General features: G+C 37.1%; 4 protein-coding genes across 4 annotated transcripts; all 4 read left to right on the top strand.

Annotated features, from left to right (window-relative positions):
* Window positions 1–61: 61 nt before the first annotated feature.
* Window positions 62–2,114, top strand: LOC121779046. Its single transcript, XM_042176396.1, has 3 exons — window positions 62–505; window positions 549–1,064; window positions 1,989–2,114. Exons 1-3 carry the CDS (start codon window positions 62–64, stop codon window positions 2,112–2,114), a joined length of 1,086 nt encoding a protein of 361 aa, XP_042032330.1.
* A 6,983-nt stretch (window positions 2,115–9,097) lies between these two features.
* LOC121778247 (bet1-like protein At4g14600) lies at window positions 9,098–11,608 on the top strand. The gene is made up of 4 exons (XM_042175569.1): window positions 9,098–9,238; window positions 9,352–9,475; window positions 10,184–10,240; window positions 11,267–11,608. Exons 1-4 carry the CDS (start codon window positions 9,216–9,218, stop codon window positions 11,426–11,428), a joined length of 366 nt encoding a protein of 121 aa, XP_042031503.1. The 5' UTR covers window positions 9,098–9,215; the 3' UTR covers window positions 11,429–11,608.
* Window positions 11,609–12,253: 645 nt separating this feature from the next.
* On the top strand, window positions 12,254–14,335 carry LOC121778693 (putative pentatricopeptide repeat-containing protein At1g64310). Its single transcript, XM_042176089.1, has one exon. The coding sequence runs from the start codon at window positions 12,270–12,272 to the stop codon at window positions 13,923–13,925; it is 1,656 nt and encodes a 551-aa protein (XP_042032023.1). The 5' UTR covers window positions 12,254–12,269; the 3' UTR covers window positions 13,926–14,335.
* A 4,074-nt stretch (window positions 14,336–18,409) lies between these two features.
* LOC121779044 lies at window positions 18,410–19,129 on the top strand. The gene has a single exon (XM_042176395.1). The coding sequence runs from the start codon at window positions 18,410–18,412 to the stop codon at window positions 19,127–19,129; it is 720 nt and encodes a 239-aa protein (XP_042032329.1).
* The last annotated feature ends 1,189 nt before the right edge of the window (window positions 19,130–20,318 follow it).

Here is a 20,318-nt window from a genome sequence, read left to right as displayed (position 1 = left end):
CTCCTATAATCCTTATTGTTTAATAGAATTTCATATTTTTTAGTTTCCATTGTTGCTAGCTATGGAGGATGATGAGAATAATATATTCTCCGATTCTCCAAATTTCTACCATTCCCAAAACATCAACCCTTCCCAAAATGTTAACCCTTCTCAAGATTATTTCCCTAACTTTGATGATTTTCCGAATTCTGAGCAATTTCAAAGTTCATTTCAAAATCAACAATCAAGCCAAGACATATCACAAACCAAGAGTGATGTTAAGACCCCACATGGTTGGAGTGAGCAAGAAGACATGGCATTAATGCCTGCTTGGTGTTTCGTGAGCACGAATGCAGTTGTTGGCACCAACCAAACTAGTAACCATCTATGGCAAAATGTTCTTAATCTATATGAGCAGACAAGAAAAGAAAATCCAAGAATTGGTGAACAAAGAAGTTTGGAGTCATTGAAGCAGCGCTACAAACGACTCAACGCAAATGTATACGAAAACCTTTGTTCGAACAAGGTATCTCATGCGAAAACCTTTGTTCGAAAAAATAATGAATTAGCTCATCGACACCGACAACTTTTTTGTGCAAAAGCGTGATGCTACTGGTCGACTTGGTATGTCTGCAATTCAGAAATGTATAGCAGTGATGAGGATGTTTGCCTACGGGGCAGCGGCCGACTTGCACGACGAATATTTGAGAATGAGCGCACAACTCATTCGCAAATCTCTCATCAAGTTCGTTGGAGGTGTAATTTCTAACTTCGGCGATGAGTACTTGCGAAAGCCCAACGAAGAAGACTTGGCAAGACTTCTGCATATTGGAGAACAACGTGGGTTTCCAGGCATGTTGGGTAGTATTGACTGCATGCATTGGGAATGGAAGAATTGTCTCACTTCAAGGGCTGGACAATATGCCGGAAGAAGCGGGAGTCCGACAATCATCTTGGAAGCAGTAGCATCTCAAGATCTGTGGATATGGCATGCTTTTTTTGGAACTCCAGGTTCGAGAAATGATATTAACGTGCTTGATCAATCTCCTGTTTTTTATGATATTTTGGAAGGTCGAGCACCGAAGGTTAATTACATAGTAAATGGCCACGAAAAAAAATATGGGATATTATCTCACTGATGGCATATATCCTCAATGGGCGGCATTTGTCAAATCTATCCCAGGTCCACAAACGATGAAGCACAAGTTGTTTGCTCAACATCAAGAGTCCGCGCGAAAAGATGTTGAGCGAGCTTTTGGTGTTTTGCAAGCTCGTTTTGCTTTTATCAAATGTCCATGTCTTATTTGGGATCGTGATATTATGGGGAAAATAATGATTGCTTGCATAATCTTGCACAATATGATAGTGGAAGAAGAAAGAAGCACATATTCGAACTATTGTGATCCAGCAGAATTTATTCAAGATCGACTTGAACAAAGTAGTCGTGAAAATGAAGATGGAGATGCGAATAATGATTTCATATATTCTACGAATAGGATTGCGAGTCTAGCTTCTTACATGAAAAATAAAGCCCAACTTCAAAACAGAGAAGCTCACAAAACTCTGCTAAACGATTTGGTAGAGCATATATGGGTAAAATTCGGCAATTGCAATATTGAATGACTAGTTTTCATCTTATGTATGAGCACCAATTATGTATTTTCAATTACGTATTTCAATGATTGTAATTTATGTTTTTTATTTGTTTGTTTTTATAATTTTTAGTTTGTCATTTATTACGTTTTTCGATAAATTTACAATAATAAGTATTTCATGTAATAATAATAGTATTAAAAATAATATAAAAATAAATATATAATAGTGTGGTTGGGTGGTCATTGATAAACCATGAAAATATGTGTGGTTGGGTTGAATGAATATTAATGATGTGGATGAGATAGAAATGAATTAAATATTGAAAAAGTGGATGGTTGGGTTGGGTTGGGGGTTGCTGATAAACATGGTCTTATGTGTCAAAATCTAATACCCCTCTTGGTGTAAAATTGTAGGTACTTTGGCTGCACATTTGGAATCTTATGGGGCACAAATTCGAGAAAGATGGAGAGGAGAAGAGGGAGAAAAGAAGATCTCTTACTATAGCTCCCTTGACCGAAGCAACCTTAACTTTTATCTAAGTTTTTGCTGCTACAATTCCAATAGAGTAGGACTAGCTATTACTTCATTCCCCTCTCGAGAAGGGTCTCCCATGCTTGAAAGAGACTTTACTTGTAGCTCCATGCATCCAATTGTATAGTTTGTTTTGTACTCTACTACTCACATGTATGTTCCGTATTTCTCTAGTAAGAGTATTTCATTTACTTTTATCCTTGAAGTAAATTTCTTTGCACTTTAATTCTCCCAACGTAATACTTAATTTATTCCAAAATCAGATATTACAACGAAAATTCTACGCCTTCCAAACGAGAAATTAATTAAGCTAATAAATCCGATTTATCTCGAAAGAAATGAACGAAATTCCGGGGCGTCACACTAAACTTCAATTCTAATGCTTTAACTTTCTCTAGATTATGATTCTATGACTATGTGTATATATATACTCCCTCTGTCCCATAGAAATAGACCACTTCGGATTGACATGAGTTTTAATGCATAATTGGTAAAGTAAGAGAGAAAGAGAAAAAGTAGTTGAAATTATGTGGTGAATGGTGGGACCCATAAAAAGATAAAGTAAGAGAAGGAGAAAAATCTTGCTATAATTGGATATGGGCTATTTGTATGGGACAAACGAAAAATGAAATATGACCTATTTCTATAGGACGGAGGGAGTTTATAATAGACATTAAACAAATAGACAATACTTAATTTTAAAATAAAGAAATTTTTGGCATAAATCTACATGTGATTAAATAAATTTACCGTACTGGTCATAGGCCCTATACTAAATAAAAATATTTATCACAAATACATAATAATCGGGTATTAGTCGGGTATCCTAATACGGGTTTCGGGTACTCTAAAGCCAAAAAATCCTAACATTAACTACCCGAACCCATACCCGAACCCATAATTTCGGGTTCTGGGTACCCAAAACCCGTCTGGTATTGGGTCGGGATCGGGTATACCTGAAACCCGCGGACTAAATTTACAAGCCTAACACCAAATCATATTGCCAACTTGGTATGCCAAGACCATGGAATATTTTCTCACAAACAACACCAACTGATTAATAATTACTTTCATTTTGACCAAATTCAAAAAAACTTGAATCAACTACAATTTTAATAAATTTTCCGAGTATCCAATAGATTCACGAAAATCACCTATACAAAAGTATTTAAATTAAAGATTATAAAGCAATTTCAGAATAATATATTATCATGCCCTAATTTTTTTTTATTACAACCAATCATACTACCTATTTTCGAGGCAAATACACTCAAGTTAATCATTATAGTTTTGGAAACTTACCTTGGAAGAATATAAAATAAATTTTTTTTTAATTTTTTTAAGTAAATAGAATGCACTAATGGATGAATAATAGATCCATAACTTAAATTGTTACAGTATATAATGTGCTCGATATGTAAAACATAAAATGTTATTTTATTTAAAAGTATCAATTACCGCTTAATCGGTCATAATTTTTTATTTAAAGAATCAATTATCACATGTAATACCTTACTTAAAAAAATTCTTTATAATAAATACTTCCCCCGTCCCTATGTAGCTGAGTCGTATTCCTTTTTTGGTTGTCACACTGTAACTGAGTCATTTCCTTTTTTTGGCAAAAAGTATTTTACACTCTCGTACTTTACTCTCTCTTCATCTCTCTATCTTTTTCCTTTATACTTTATTCTCCTTTTACATAACTCATTTAAAACAAGTTTTCTTAAATCCCGTGCCAAAAAGAAATGTCTCTACCACATAGGGACGGGGGGAGTATCATATAAAAAGCTGGAAATATTTTAGAGTTGTTATCTCCCGTTGTAGCACCACCTCTCAATCATAAAACATGTAACACAGTCTCCACCGACGTTCCACAACTGTATGCTTCCGGCGCTATGCACGATAAGAACCAGTTAATTTGTTATGATACCGATAGTGTCCTTTCAAATTTCACGAAACGAATTAACTAAGGTAGCCCTATTTTCACTTTATTAGTTGGAGAATATGAAGAAAGTCTCATCGCCACTGGCGCATCCATGATTATCAGTTTGGGAGTACGAAAAATAATGGTAGAGATTTCAAATTTTAAAATACCAATCTTTTTTCTTCTCTTTAATTATTCTCTCAATCAAAATTTTTAACTGTATTTTAAACTAAGATTATTCATTGTATATAAATGTGAATTATTTTTAATTTTGGTGTTACTACTTAAATGACTTTCATTATTCTAAATCAATGTTCTTAGATTTGAATATTATAAATAAATTGTTTTAATAGATCGGGTTATCCTTACTAATAAATCAACTTTTTCGTGTTATTTTTACTAATAAATCTTTAGTGTTTCAATTATTTAAAAACATAGAAGATAAAAAACAAAATATGATAGAAGAATTTAAAACAAAAAAAGTTAATATTAAAATATATTAGAAAATAATTGAAATGCATAATTTTTATAAAATAAGGAATTGTTTTAAAAACAAAGTGCATACATAAATTTGAAATAGAAATAGTAGTACAATATAAGACGCATTAGCAGAGAGGATAATGAAAAGAAAAAATACTTGATAAAATATAGAAGTTAAAATTAGGGGAATAAGTACTTACTAAAATGAAGAAACTAAAATAAATAGGAAAAGTACTTGGGGCACTCCATTGATTGTAGAAGAATTTACTTCTGGGCTAGGGAATCAACTTAGCTATCCATTGATTGTATAATAATAATATCATAATTTGGGGGTACAGTTGTTTGGATCCGCCACTGCTCATCGCAACACCACGTCTCAACTCTCAACTAGAGATGTACATGTAGCCCGCAACTCGTGGGCTGGCCCGAATAGCCCGCCAAATTTATAGGGTTAGGGCTAGAAATTTATAGCCCGATAAAATCAAAACCCGATTAACCCGCAACCCGTTAGGGCCAGACCCGAAAACCCGATGGGCTGGCCCGAAAACCCGATAAAAAGTTTCTATTATTCTATTTTTTACTCCTAATTCGACAGTTCATTGATTAATTTTATAATATAGATAACTAAAAAACAACATTCAATTTTATATTAAATATACAAATTATATATTGAATTTTTATTAATATATTAATTGATAAATAAATTAAAATTTTCAAATTCACTAAAAAAAATTTAAATTTCTAAAACATGCATTAAAATTCCACGAAATATCTCAAATATTGGTATTTGATCTTGTTTATGATTGAGTTTAAGCATATATCTCAAATATATCATAATTAAATGTGTTACATTGTATAAATATAAATAATATTAATCATTATTTATTGGATTAATCGCATGTTAATATTATCGGCAGAAACCCGATTAACCCGCTGGGCTAGCCCGAAACCCGAGCTTTTAGGGTTAGGGTTGAACTTTGATAACTCGAAAGAAATCACAAACCGGAAGAAATCACAACCCGATTAGCCAGCACCCGATTGACCCGCAACCCGAGTAGAGTTGGCCCGAAACCCAACAAGCTGGCCCGATTGACATCCCTAGTCTCAACCCAAAAACATGCATTCTTATATTACTAGTAGTAACAAATACTTCCCCCGTCTACTATTAATTGTCCACTTTTTACATTTTCGTCCGTTCCTCATTAATTGTCTCACATTCCATTAACTCATTCGACTCACGTTTTATTATAAAAATAATATACAAAAGTGAGACTCATATTCTACTAAGACCATTAGCAGTGGGGCGCCCTAAGAGCATCTCCAGTGGTTCTGGACATGCAATAGCCCTCCCATAGCCTTGCCACTGCCACATCATCAGCACTAAAATCCTCCTGCCACATCATCTGGACATGCAACTAGACATGCAATAGCCCTCCCATAGCCTATCCACACCACTAATAACAATTATATAATTTAATTTACAATCGTAGCAACATACGGAATTTAATTTACGAGACAAATACAAGAAAATTGAATAATACTATTAAAATTTAAAAAAGTACAATAATTTTAAAAAATGTACATTAATTTAAAAAAAAGTACAAAAATTAAAAAGTACAATAAAAAAAATTACATAAAAAATCACTCCTCGCCGCCGTCGTCGCCACCAACACCGCGGCTACTCCCGCCGGTATCCCTCTGCAACCCCTCCAATTCTTCACGCATGCTCCGGAGCAATACGCGAAGATAAGCCTTCTCCTCGGGGTCCACCGCCGTCCGGAAGTCGGCTAACGTCTTCACCATTTGAGCGCGCGTTTGTTGACGTGCGAAGAATTTGAGCTACTCGGTGGACCTGCCGAGGGGGATGCCGACTGGACCTCCTGGGAACTCGGGGTGCCCCCCCTCGCATCCCGTTGCGCCCGCCTTTGGCCAACCGGGCGAGGTCGGCGACCGAACGGACGAGGGGTCGGGACCTCCTGGGCCGTCTCGGGGAGGTCGTGGGAACCACATCTGCTGCCGCTATAATTACCGGTATAGTTCAGTTTCTGCTTCTTCGGCCAGCCAGCGTCGACACCTGCCCGGAATTTCTCCGACTCGTTGAGCACAAGGTAGCAGTTCCAGTAGGTGAACTCATAGTACTTCCTGGGATCAGGGTAGGCTCTCTCCGCAATCCTCCTGCAGTCTTCCTCTGTTTGGCCACTGGTCCGCATGCGGAGGGCGTTGGCGTACAAACCTGAAAAATCGAGAGACGGCAGACCTGATTCGGTCGCAGCACTTCCGGCACTCCTCCCCGGTGCGCGGTCTCCCTTCAGGGCAAAATGCCCTGTAGGCTGCGGCTATCTTGGCCCACAAGTTGACGATCCTCTGGTTGTTCGAAACGAGAGGATCATCGCAGACACTCACCCACGCCTTGGCCACCGCAACGTTCTCCGCGTCCGTCCACTTCCTCCGGACCCGGCTATCCTCACCCGGCTGCGACGACTCGCCGACCTTCTTGGCCTTGCCCTTCTTCTTAGGGGCGCTCCGACCCCTCCCTACTCCCCGGCTTTGAATGGGAGTTTCCGGAACCTCGTTAATATCAAAACCCAACTCCTCTAAGGAGAAGGTCTCATACTGCGTGTACTGTGCATCGTTGGAGTCGATGTGTGCGAAGAACCGGTGGAAAAATCAAAAGCCGGCCGATAGTCGTTTTCCCCCCGGGCATCCCCTGCGGCGGTGGCATCATCTGCTGCGCCGGTGGCTGCATCCCGGGTGCCCACCCCGACATCATCTGCATAGGGGGTTGCATCGGCGGTACCCCCTGCCAAGCCGGCACACTTCCCCCCTCGGCCATCGGTGGCATCATCTGCTGCCACGGGTACATGTTGTAGTACCCGGTCATCGGAGGCCAACCACCTCCCACGGGAGTCGGGGGAGTCTGAGACCCTCCCCCGGGAGTCAAGGGAGTCTGAGACCCGGTCGTCACTGGAGTACCTTCGTAGTTGTTCTCCATTTCTCGTTGTTGATCTTGTACAGAAATTAATTAAGATAGAGAGAGTACTCGTTAAAACAAGTGGTGCGAATGAAAATGATGTCCAAAGCGCGTATATATAGTGTTTCGAAAAATAAAAAAATTAAAAATCTGACGCCGGTCTGACGCCGATCCGGGGCCTACAATGGCGCCGTGAGGATCGGCGTCAGCCCAAGAATCGGCGTGGGCACGCCGATTTTGACGCCGATTTCGCCAACGCCGGCTGCAATGGTTCAGCGTCAGCACCAACGTCCGCGAAAAATCGGCGTGCCGGTGCTGACGCCTCCATTGGAGATGCTCTAAGGCGCGCCCTATGGCACGCCACGTCATCAGTTTTATCCTCCTACCCCCCCACCTGCAGTGGGTGCCCTAAGGCGCGCCACGTCATCAGTTGTACTATTGTTTTGTTTAATTAATTTAAATGTTTTCAAATATAGTGTGCAAACGAAAATTAACAAAAAAAGAATGAGTAACTAAAAACCGGCGAAGATTGATTAAAAAAACAAGTTACACGATTCAAGTTTACACAAAAAACCGGCTAATCTACGCAATTCCCAACTTCCGGCGCAGCTCATCGGTTAACGCCCGGTGATATTCGGCTTTTTTGGGGTCCGTACACTTCTTGAGGGCCTTGTGCGTCTGCAACATCGTCCTTGCCATCGAGGCTGTTGCCAACGACTCAAAGACGGTGGCTTTCGGGGTCAGTTTGGTGACGGCTCCATGTCAGACAAACCGTACGATTCCGTGCTGAATTCGGGATCGTACTGCGTGTTGGCGGTGAATGATCGATATTCGTCGGGTTCTGTACCCGGCCAACGCGCCTCACCACTGAACATTGGACTGTTGGGACTTGATGAATCCATTTCGTAGTAATAAAAAATGTGAGTTTCGAAAGTGGAATCGCAAAAATAAAAGTTACAAATGAAGGGTATTTATAAAAAAAATGAAACCGCGTGTCATTGTCCGCGACCATCGTCCGCGGAGCTCACAATGCGGCGGACAATAGCCTATCGTCCGCGCTATACGCCGCGGACGATGTATTGGGCAGGAGCATCGGGCGCGCCCGAAGGCAGGCACCCACAATGGTGCTATCGTCCGCTCCCGAGGACAATGGACGCCATCGGGCGCCCCATTGTGGGTGCTTTAATTTTCTCAACCCACTTTTTTTTACATTTATCAAAATTCGTGTCGAAACCAAAGTGGATAATTATTAGGGGACGGAGAAGTAGTAAGTATGGTTATTATTGAGTTTATATAATAAATGTAAACCGAATAAAATTAAGTAAATAAAAAATAAAAATAATAATTAGTGAATATACAAAAATATATTAAAACAAATAAAATTTTAAAACGTGCCACCTTTTATAATTTAACTATTATTTAATGCTATACTAAAATTAGTTTAAAAAATACTACTATGTATGAATAAAAATATCAAAATATTTGAGCATGAAATAATTAAAATGCCATGTCATATAGATTTACCAAAATTAAAATATTGCCATTTTTTTCCTAGGTAAAATAATTACGCCGTCAAAAAGGGCAAACAAAGTTTAACGCGAGTACTATAAATTGAAACCTTCAACTTTCTATCTAAGCATTCCATAATTCGGGAGAAAATAATTTTCGTCGTCTTTCCATCCCAGCTTTTTTTTCCTGAATTTTGGAATTCTTAGTTTTTCAACGTCTTCTCCAATGCCCGGCCCTTATCGATCGAGGTATTCCACAAATATATCCGTCAACTAGTTCTGTTTCGTTTTTTTTTTAAATTAAAATTAAAATTAATCGAGATCGCCGTGGGTGTTGTTTAATTTCGGATAATTGATCGCAGGGAGGGATTAAGCACCAGATCCGCGGCATTTGGTAGCAATTCAGATGAGATTCAGGTGCGAATCGAGCCCGATTTCGAAGACGAGGTCACCGGTCTTCGCAAGCAAGTTCGACGATTGCGTGATGTAATTTTCAGCTCTTAATTCGTTTTTCATTCTTCTTTTAGGTTTTGACGGTGAAATTTTGTTCCGATCAGGTGATATAAGATTGAGATACCTAAATAATGCCTCAATAGTTTTGAATTTTCGATTACCTAAAAATTTTGCTGTGAATTGGGGATATTGCTGTCTAGGCATTTACCTAGATTAGGAGAAATGAACGCGCAGTAGCTTTACTTGGAACTCTTAACTTTTTATTGAAATTTAGGATCTGTCGATCAGTTATGCCTCTGTTCATCATTCTCATGTTATTTGGAGTATGTTCTTTTAGGCATATTCACCATTTTCAAACCTGTGGATCCAAACCCCCAATTTTGACCTAATGTAGTTCATAATCTATCCTTGTGCTATTTACTTTCTGTATTTTCCATTTTCCAGTAATAATTACTCCCTCCTTCCTGCCCTAAGCGAGACATTGCTGCACGTGACTTAAGAAAATGATGTTTAGAGAGTTAAGTGGAGAGAAGATAAAGTAGGAGATAGAATAAAGGAAGAGAGAGTAATTGTATTATATTTCGCCAAAAAAGGAAATGACTCACTTTAGATGGGACGGAAGGACTATTAATTAGGATTGTTAAGTTTTATTGAGAAACATAGCTTCTTATATCAAACAGTGTTTGTTACTTGTCCATAGCATTAAGTTTAACTTGATAATATTCCTGGATGAAATCGCAGGTAGCTCAAGACATCGAGACAGAAGCTAAGTTTCAGAATGATTTCCTTAATCAGCTGGTATGCTACAAAAGCTGAGCTCAGAATCTAAATTGATAGCTCTAGTTTTTGTTCTATTGTTTTAATGCATGTATATATATATATATATAGAGAGAGAGAGAGAGAGAGAGAGAGTTGTGTTAGTGTGCTAACTAATTTACAGTAATAACTAATAACTTTCAATTCTGTGTATTAAAATTATCAACACAAAGGCATAATTATATCAATACAACATGTAGATTTAAATATCAACACAAAGACATAAGTTTATCAACACAAGAAGATTGATAAATTTATGTTTTTGTGTTGATATTTTTAACATACAAAATTGAATTTTGTTATTAGTTATTACTGTAACTTAGTAAGTATTTGATCACACAGGGTTTTGATCCATGCAAAACCATTCTTAATACAAAAATGCAGAACCAAGCATACAAAAGTCATTTTTAGGTCATTGTAAGCTTATTTTTACATCATTATAGTAAGGATGACATGAAATGATCTTAACATGACCTCAAACCCAAAGTTTATAATATGACCTAAAACTGCTTTACAATGACCCTCCGTGTTTTTGTTTAATTATTGACCATTGGATTGTCAAATCTCATGGTCAGGATTTGGTCTGGATTTTGTATTGAGATCAAGTTTTGTATTGATCATTTTCCTATATATATATATATATATATATTCTGAAAACTGATTACATCCTTTTTTGAGCAATCAACTGTTAATTTGGTGAAAATGGTATCTTTTATCTATAAAAGTACTGAATTGTAAGTCTGATAGCAGCATGACGGACTTTAGCTGGTTATCATCAAGGCTTTGTTGTAGTTAATTGAACTTGTTTAGCCACTTGGGCTAGAGTAATTTGATTGTGGGATTGTAATATAGTGTTGTTTATCTCTTGCATAATATGTGCCCCTCCCCTTGGAACTGTTTTCTTAGTATGATCCAGATAAATTGATCTGTTGCTTGAAATTATATTTAGTTTGATGCTGAAATTAATGCAACGAAACAACTAAGGATCTGTTTATTCGATATATTCAGCAAATGACATTGATCAAAGCACAAGCTGGGGTAAAAAACAACATGAGGAGACTGAACAAGAGCATCGTCTGGGAAGGATCGAGCCATGTGATGCATGTCGTTCTTTTTGCTTTGGTATTATTTTTCGTTGTGTACTTTATAGCCAAAATATCTCGAAGATAAGGATGTGAGCAAACTGTTGTGACTATGGCAAAGATTGCTGTTGGTTAATAGACAGGCATAATACACTGTGAGCAACTTATTGTAAATACCATCTCACTTGGAACTTTGTTTGCTAAGCTTGTGGTTTGACCCAGTCTTGAGTAAATGGAATTATTAATAGCATATTATTTTTGCCTTCTATTCGTGTTTTGGGATTTGGTTTCATTTTAGTAGTTCAAAATGATGGTGATCCATGTTTGTCACTATTAATATACTTTGGTTCCACTTTGTGCAACTGTTCAAACTCGGTTAAATATACAGGGGTTAATATTGCAAAATTCCATAGATTGTCTTCCACCTTTCATAATATAGGATTTCATTTTAGGGGATTTTTTCACTTTCTTTCTATTTTATCCTTTTCTTATTCTATTCCCTCACATAACCAAATTACCCGTTGAGGGATTTCAGTTTTTTATTATTTGATCTAACTACCCAACAAGGGATTTCGATTTTCCTAATATTGAAATTTCTCTTTGTAAATAAAATAATTGACCAAGTTATCTAGCAAGAGATTTCTGTTTTTTTTTTTTTTTTATCTCATTCCTCGTAAAATATAAGAATTGACCAAGCTATTTTGATCGATTATTGTATTTTATACGGGAATGAATAAGCAAATAAGAGAAAATACAAAAGTTTCCTAAAATGAAAAATTCAGTTGCTTTGATCTCATATTCGTGTAAATTCCATATTCTGAAATTTCTCATAATTGCGCATACTCTGAGCTAACTTATTAAAATTTCAGTAAGTATGAAATAATTAAATGCATAGTTTGTTTGAATTTTAATGGGTATTGAAAAAAGAAATGAAAAGCCATATACAGTCACTTGTTCCGCAATTGACAAAGCCAACTCAAACCCTCTCCACAACCCGAATCCTGCACGCCTTGATCATCAAGCACAGACTCACCTTCGACCCTTTTTACGCCACCAAGATTCAGCGCTTCTACGCCATCAACAACGACTTACTCTCCGCACGCAACCTGTTCGAAACAAGTCCCCAGCGAAGCGTCTACCTTTGGAACTCCATCATCCGCGCCCACGCTCAGTCCCACCACTTCTCCCACACATTTCGTCTCTTCAAACGCATGCTAACCTCCGAGACTCCACCCGATAACTTCACTTTCGCGTGCCTCGCCCGTGCTTGCTCGGATAAGCTCGACATCTCAGCCTTGAGAGCTGTCCATGGGAAACTGATTGCTTATGGCTTAGGAGATGATTTTATCTGCACTAGTGCGCTTGTTAGCTCTTACTCGAGGATGGGAATAGCTGAGGAAGCGAGTCTTCTGTTTAGTGGGATCGATGGAGAGCCTGATTTGGTGCTTTGCAATGCGATGGTTTCTTGCTATGGGAGGTGTGGAGATTGGATTAAAGGAGTGGTGTTGTTTAACGCAATGATGGGGATGGGAATACGGCCGGATGGATACACGGTGGTGGGATTTATCACTGGGTTTAAAAGCTTTAGTTTGGTGAATGTGGGAGAAATGGTTCATTCATTTTGTGTTAAGTGTGGTTTGGATTTGAGTGATCATGTGGGGAGTGCCCTTGTTGGTATGTACTCGAGATGTGGGAGTGTAGAGCTAGCTTGTAAAGTGGTGGAAAATATAGTTTTACCGGATGTAGTCTCGTGGTCAGCACTGATTGCTGGCTTCTCCCAGAGTGGAGATCATGCTAAGGCATTGATGCTTTTTAGGGAGTTTGTTATGTCTGGATGCAAGTCGGATCCGCCTCTGCTTGCTATTGCTTTGGCAGCTATTTCTCAAACGGCCGTTGTGGGGCCGGGGTGTGAGGTTCATGGCTATGCTGTGAGGCATGGAATTGATAAGAGTGTTGGAGTTTCCTCTGCTCTTGTTGACATGTATGCAAAATGTGGATTCTTGGAGATGGGGATTAGGGTTTTCGAGAGGATGCCTAAACGGAACATTGTGTCGTTTAATACTGTGATCTTGGGGCTTGGTTTGTATGGGCGGAGTGGTGAAGCACTGAGGGTGTTTGACGAGGTTCTTGAGCAGGGGATGAGACCGGATGAGACGACTCTTACCGGCATTCTCTGTGCGTGCTGTCACTCTGGATTAGTCGAGGAAGGGATTGGGTATTTCAAACTTTTGAGAGATAGATTTGGTGTTGAAGTGAGAACTGAGCATTATGTTTACATGGTTAAGCTTCTTGGGATGGGTGGGAGGTTAGGGGAGGCTTATGATCTCGTTATGTCATTGACACAACCCGTGGATTCTGGCGTGTGGGGTGCTCTTTTGTCGTGCTGTGAGCACTATAAGAACTACGAGGTGCATGAGGCCGTTACTAAGCATTTTTCAAAGAATGAGAGCATAAGCAGTGGTGACAGTGTAATGCTCTCTAATTCGTTTGCTCACGTTGGGAGGTGGGAATGTGTGGAGCAGCTGAGGGTTGATGGGGCCAGAGCCAAAGGGAAGTTCCCTGGGTGCAGCTGGATTGCTTCGTAGATCAATCAAGTGGCGAAGCAAAGCTCGTTGAAATCCCTTCATGTCTCACTAGATAAAGGTGTGGAGTTAGAGATGAGTCTGGAGTGAAGAATGTGTCTCTAGGGAGGGAATGCTACACCTTCCTTGAGGAAGCCACATGACAGCGGTTCGCCTTTGTCTGAGGCCCAATCGTCTATATCTACGCTTCCTGCCATGCCCGGTCATCGCCTTTGTCTGAGGCCCAATGGTCTATCTCTACGCTTCCTGCCATGCCCGGTCATCGTCGTTTTTTGCTTAAGAAAGTTCACCTCTTTTATATCTCCTCAAGTATAAGGAAAACGAGGGCCAAAATGCAACGATTGTATTTTAAACACATCTATCTATCTATCTATACATATATAAAATGCGAGTTTTGGGAGGATTTGAATAACTATTTTTTTGCAAGGGATGTAAATGCAATAAATAAAAACTATTAAAGAGTTTTTTCTGGATTTGAAATATTTATTAATTTTGGGAAGAAGTTGAAATATTTATATGATTTGAACATAATTTCTAATAAATTAATTAAAATACTTGTAATAACTGCCATGAATATTTTTTTTAAATATTAAATTTAGCCCTAAACGGCAGTTACATAATGAATTAGTATGACAGTTACGTATAAACTCATGGCAAATTGCATACTATGGTTTCACTTCCCAATATATATTGAGCAGACTAATATTAATTAACCTTACATTTCCATTCAATATTAATTAACCTTTATACTCATTTATTTAATTACATCGTGTAAGTTGATTATGCATCTTACCCTAATTTTGCATCTAAGTTACCTTAATTTTGCATCTAATTATTTAATTATGCATCATTTTAAAATACATAGTCAAAAAATAGATGTGGGAATTTATGAGTTTTGAGAATAAATTTAAATATTTTTAAGTTTTAGGCATGAATTTGAACATGAGAAATGTTTTAGAGACATAATGGCAATGCCATAATGAGGTTAAAATAGTAATTGTGTATTATATTATTATTTGTATTTAAAATATGTTATGTTTATATACTTTATTACCCTTTACATTAAATTGTTCATTAACATACTTAATTAAGAACATTGCTCTAACTATGCGTATTCAATTAACATACAACCTTTATATTTATGATTGACAATCTTTTTTTTTTATCTCATATTTCTATTCATTTATTTAAAGACACATATTTAAAGTTTTAAAATAGTGTAATTCCATTGATTCTATATATTTAGTGTTCATTTATCTATCTAATAAAGTAATGATATACTACTATTTATTTGCAAATATTTTATAATAGATTTCTTATCAAATTAGTTTTTATAATTTTGATTTAAATAAATTAATAAGTCTACATAATTAATATTTGCTCTTTCCAAAATTTAATCTCTATATATTCTTAATTTCTGAAACGTTACAATTGAACCTCGATAAAAAACAATCATATGTTCTTAACTTGTATATTTTTTTATTTATAAAATAGTACTATTAGACTTCTTGGCTCCACTCCACTCACTATGCAACAAACTAAAATTTGATATATAATATTACTAATTAAGTTTAGTGCTTTTATTTTAAGAATTTTATGATTTTAATTCTTTACTTTCAAAAATTTTAATTTCTTTTAAAATCTTAATTTTTGAAACATTACATCGAACCTCAATAAAAAATAATCACATATTCTTAACTCATCTATTTAATAATCGAAAGATATATCTTCAAGTTTTCTCTTTTTCTTTACAAAATATTAGGGTTATGGCTCATTCACTATATTATGTAACAAATTAAAATTTGATAATCATACTGATTGAGTTTGCGGATTTGATTTTATAAACAAGTTAAAATTATTAATATTAAATAACTAAATATTTTTTTTAATATTCCAATCTTGCCGTATGTATATATCCAAAGAAGTGTATTAATGTGTATTAAGAATTTTATATTATGTGAAACAATCATAATCTAATGGTATAAATTTACTTAATATAGCATTAGGTAAATTAGTCATGATATAATTTTATATTATGTGAAACAATCATAATCTAATGGTATAAATTTACTTAATATAGCATTAGGTAAATTAGTCATGATATAAATATAGCTACGGCAAAGTGACATAGGGGCATTATGGCATGGGGACATTATGTCTCTAAATCACTATCCTTTGAACATTTATAAGTAACTCTCATGAATATATATTTAAATATTTTAATAGGCACTTAAAGTGAGTAAGCGGTTACAAATCTTTAAATAGGATAATGAGCATTTAACAAAATTTATAACCTATATTCTCTTAATTTTATAATTTATGATGTTTTAATTCCATGATCTCTCATATCCTAATTTTGTGTCTAAAGGCATAGAGTTGTGGATGAATTACACACAAAAAAAAACATTCTTCATTCTCTCTCAAGCTCTCAACATTTTATTGTAGTATATTTTAGGAACATTGTATTGCTCAATTTTTGGAGTGTGACGCCCCGGAATTTCGTTCCTGTCTTTCGAGATAAATTAGACGTATTAGCTAAATTAATTCTCGTTTAGAAGGCGTGTGGGCATAGAATTTTCGTTGTAATCTTCGATTTTGGAATAAATCAAGTAGTTGTTGGGAGAAACAAAGTGCAGAGAAATTTTAATTCAAGGATAAAAGTAAGGGATATAATTTTATGAGATAAATACTTTGAGGAGTATTATTTCAAGAAATGAAGATGCAATAGTACATGCTTACATAAGGAAAGATTCTCTACAAGCACAATCTTAGAAAAAATATACACACAAGCTACTCTTTTACAAAGATACAAGGTTTTGACTTGGCTTTTAACTACATTGGGAAAATAGCCAATAAAGATGACATGAGTGAAATCTTCCTCTCCATCCTTCTCGATCTCACAGCCGCCAAGCTCCAAATGTGACATCCACTTCACCTACAATGTTAACATCAAAGGGGGATCAATTTTTGACACACATATGAAAGGAAAGGGAGGCACAAGCTCAATTAAGAAAGGGAAAGTAATAGGCGACGTAGAGCAGCCAAGAGGCTGCGGTTTTTGGCTGTGAGATCAGCCACAAATTGTCTCATTTCAACTTGCATCATCTAGGAATCAAAACCAAGCTACCACCAAGTAATAAGGCTCAACCACAAGCCAAAAGTTGAGGAGTAGGGTTCCCTTTTATCGAGACTCAAGGAACAGCCAAGGGAGGACTTGCCTTTCCCCAGAACTTGCACCATTTTGGAGTAAAACAACAATATCACAAAGCTCAAAAGCAAGCTAAGATTGTAACCCGAAATAGCATATCACTTTCCAAGGATTTCAGGCAAAAAGCCAAGACTTGAGATATATATAAACAACCCTCATCTCCCTTCTCCTCCCCACAATTCGACACCATAAATTCACTCAAATTCAAGGAGTGCAGCAAGGAGTGGAGGAGGAGCAAGGGGAAGCCTTGAGGCAAGGATCAGGCCCAGACCGAGAGAGATCACAAGCGAGGTAATTACCTCAGCACCATATTGCATCATGTAGAACACATGGATAGCACAAGAACTTAGTTTTTGCCAATAGGATTCTCATACCAAATATAGAAGAGCAATAAACCATCAAGTCTTTCCACAGTAAACATATACTCCCTCCGTCCCCCAAAATTCATCCCGGTTTAACCGGGCACGGGTTTTAAGGAGTTGTTTGACTTTGTATTAAATGAAGGAGTGTAGTGGAGTTTGGGTCCCACATGGGTGTATTTCTTTTATTGTTGTTTAAATGAGGTGTGATTAAATAATAAATGTGATTAACTAATTAATGTGATTAACAGATTAATGCAAAATTAATTTGGTTAAATCATTAATGTGATTAATTAATTGTTTGATTACAAAAGTAACGTGATTAAAAAAATATGTGATTAAAAGGAGTAATGCGAAATTTAGTTGGTTAAAAAATTAATGTGATTAATTACATTTGTGAATACAAATTGAATGTGATTAAAAAAAACAGAGATTAGAGTGATTAATGCAAAAATTAAAGTGGTTACATAAGTATTGTGATTAATTAATGTTGTGATTACAAAATTAATGTGATTAAAAGGATTAATACAAAAATAATGTGGTTACATAAGTAATGTGATTAACAAATCTGTGATTAACAATGAAATTTTTGGGGATATGAAGTGAAAATTCTTCAAAAACACACAAATATGGCTCACATATTCCATACATGTTGAGAGGCCATACCCCAACTACCTACTCCAAAGAGGGAAAACAATTCAAACTAATGGAGGGAACACAATTTACAACATACAATATTGGAGGGAATTTCAAGCTAAACATAGCTATAAAAGGACTAGAACTAACTACAACTTCAGTTTTTTAGAACTTGTGCCCTCAGAAAATTTTCATCACTGGGCTACGGAGGAGGAGCCTGCTGGAAGAGAATCACGCATAATACCAACCAGCAAAAAAAATCTGCTAGCTCAGACACTGCTGCAATGGAGCAAAGCAGGAGAAGTATCATCTGGAGCTATTCAAAAGGCAGCAACACAGCCCAGAGAATTTGGGCAGAAGCAAAACTTCAAATTCAGAGTGGGGTACCTGTCAACATAAAAGGCAGAGTTAAAGGATATGAGCACAAAGATAAATTCCAACTTGATGCTGCCAAGGTAAGAGAGCTGTCAATTCTTGAGAGATCTAACATCCGTAAGCTTGCTTATAAACTTGATGTAAGCAAGAGCACAGTTGGTAGGTTTGTGAAAGAATACCAACTAAGGCCACACACAAATGCCATAAAGCCTATACTTACTTCTTCAAACAAAGTTGTCAGAATGAGATGGAGTCTAAGCCATATCCAACCACTCATAGCCAATGGTATGCTAAAATATCACCCAATGCACAATGTGCTGAACATAGATGAAAAATGGTTTTACATGGCTAAGACTTCAGATAGGTACTACCTCCTGCCCGGTGAAACTGAGCCATACAGAGCATGTAAGTCAAAGAGGTTCATCACAAAGGTAATGTTTATGTGTGCTGTGTGTAGGCCACATATTGCAAAAAATGGGGAAGTCATTTTTGATGGAAAAATATGCATATTTCCATTCACAACTATGGAGCCAGCAAAGAGGAAGTCCAAGAACAGACCAAGAGGCACTCTGGAGATAAAGCCAATTCAATCAGTTAACAAGGCATATAGTAACAGATCATATGTGTAGATCATACCAGCAATCAAGGCAAAATGACCAGAGAATATGAGCAAGGAGATTTTCATTCAACAAGACAATGCCAAGCCTCATATACACCACAATGATGCTGACTTTCTGTCAGTTGCATCCACAGATGGGTTCAAGTTTCACATCAGGTGCCAACCACCACAATCCCCAGATTGCAATGTGTTGGATTTGAGATATTTTAGAGCAATCCAATCTCTACGGGATGATAAGGTAGCTAAGGGAGTGGATGAGTTGTTGAGGAATGTGCATAGCTCCTTTGATGAGCTTAGCCCATACACACTCAATAATGTTTTCCTTACTCTACAAGGTTGTCTAACTGAGATTCTTAAGGTGCAAGGGTGGAATGGCTACAAGACTCCACACATGAATAAAGAAAGGTTAGCAAGGATGTGGACACTGCCAGATGCATTAGAGGTTGAAGAAGGAGTTTTGAAGGCTGTTGTGGCATACCTCCAACAGCCAGAGCATGATGTGAGTACAAATTATGACATCTCAAGTGTCACAAAAGCTGTAGGCTTCTAGTTAATCATGTAGGAATCATATTTTTTGTCAGTTGGTTGAGTAAGCCTCAGAATTAGGTGTGGCTTATGCTATTCAACTGTTTTTACATTTTGTAAAGCCTCCAAACCAATGTAGGGGTGGCTTCTAAAATCCTAATCCCTCAGAACGCTTTCATCATAGGGAAGCCTGCAAACCTGTATAGGGGTGGCTTCTAAGGGTCCCTATCACACATAACAGACTCCTAACCATGTACAGGGGTGACTTGTAATGTGCAAGAATTTGTATGGTTTTTTAAGCTTAATCCCTCAAATAGCATGTGTAAATCATGGACAGATAAACCTCCTAACCATAGAACAGGGGTGGCTTATTAATAAGAACAACTCAGCAAGAAGCAACACAAACAAAATCATCACAGGGACCACACAAGCATCAGCAAACCATACAACATCATAACAGACACAACAAACAATGCAAAAGCCTCAGTATGAGCAACACAAGCATAACCATTCATCACAATCACAACAACAGCATAAAACAAAAACCAATACATTCATTCCCACATCCTCCAAACCCACAGTCTCCAGATTAAACAACAACCATGGCATCCAACCCCACAACCTCCGGTGTAAAGAACAACCATAAACCACAACATCCGGCCTCCAAACCCATC

Source organism: Salvia splendens, chromosome 19 (assembly GCF_004379255.2).
Source record: "Salvia splendens isolate huo1 chromosome 19, SspV2, whole genome shotgun sequence".
NCBI classification, from domain to species: Eukaryota; Viridiplantae; Streptophyta; class Magnoliopsida; order Lamiales; family Lamiaceae; genus Salvia; species Salvia splendens.
Note: the sequence above shows the minus strand (reverse complement) of the source record. Positions and strands in the feature narration are given on the sequence as shown.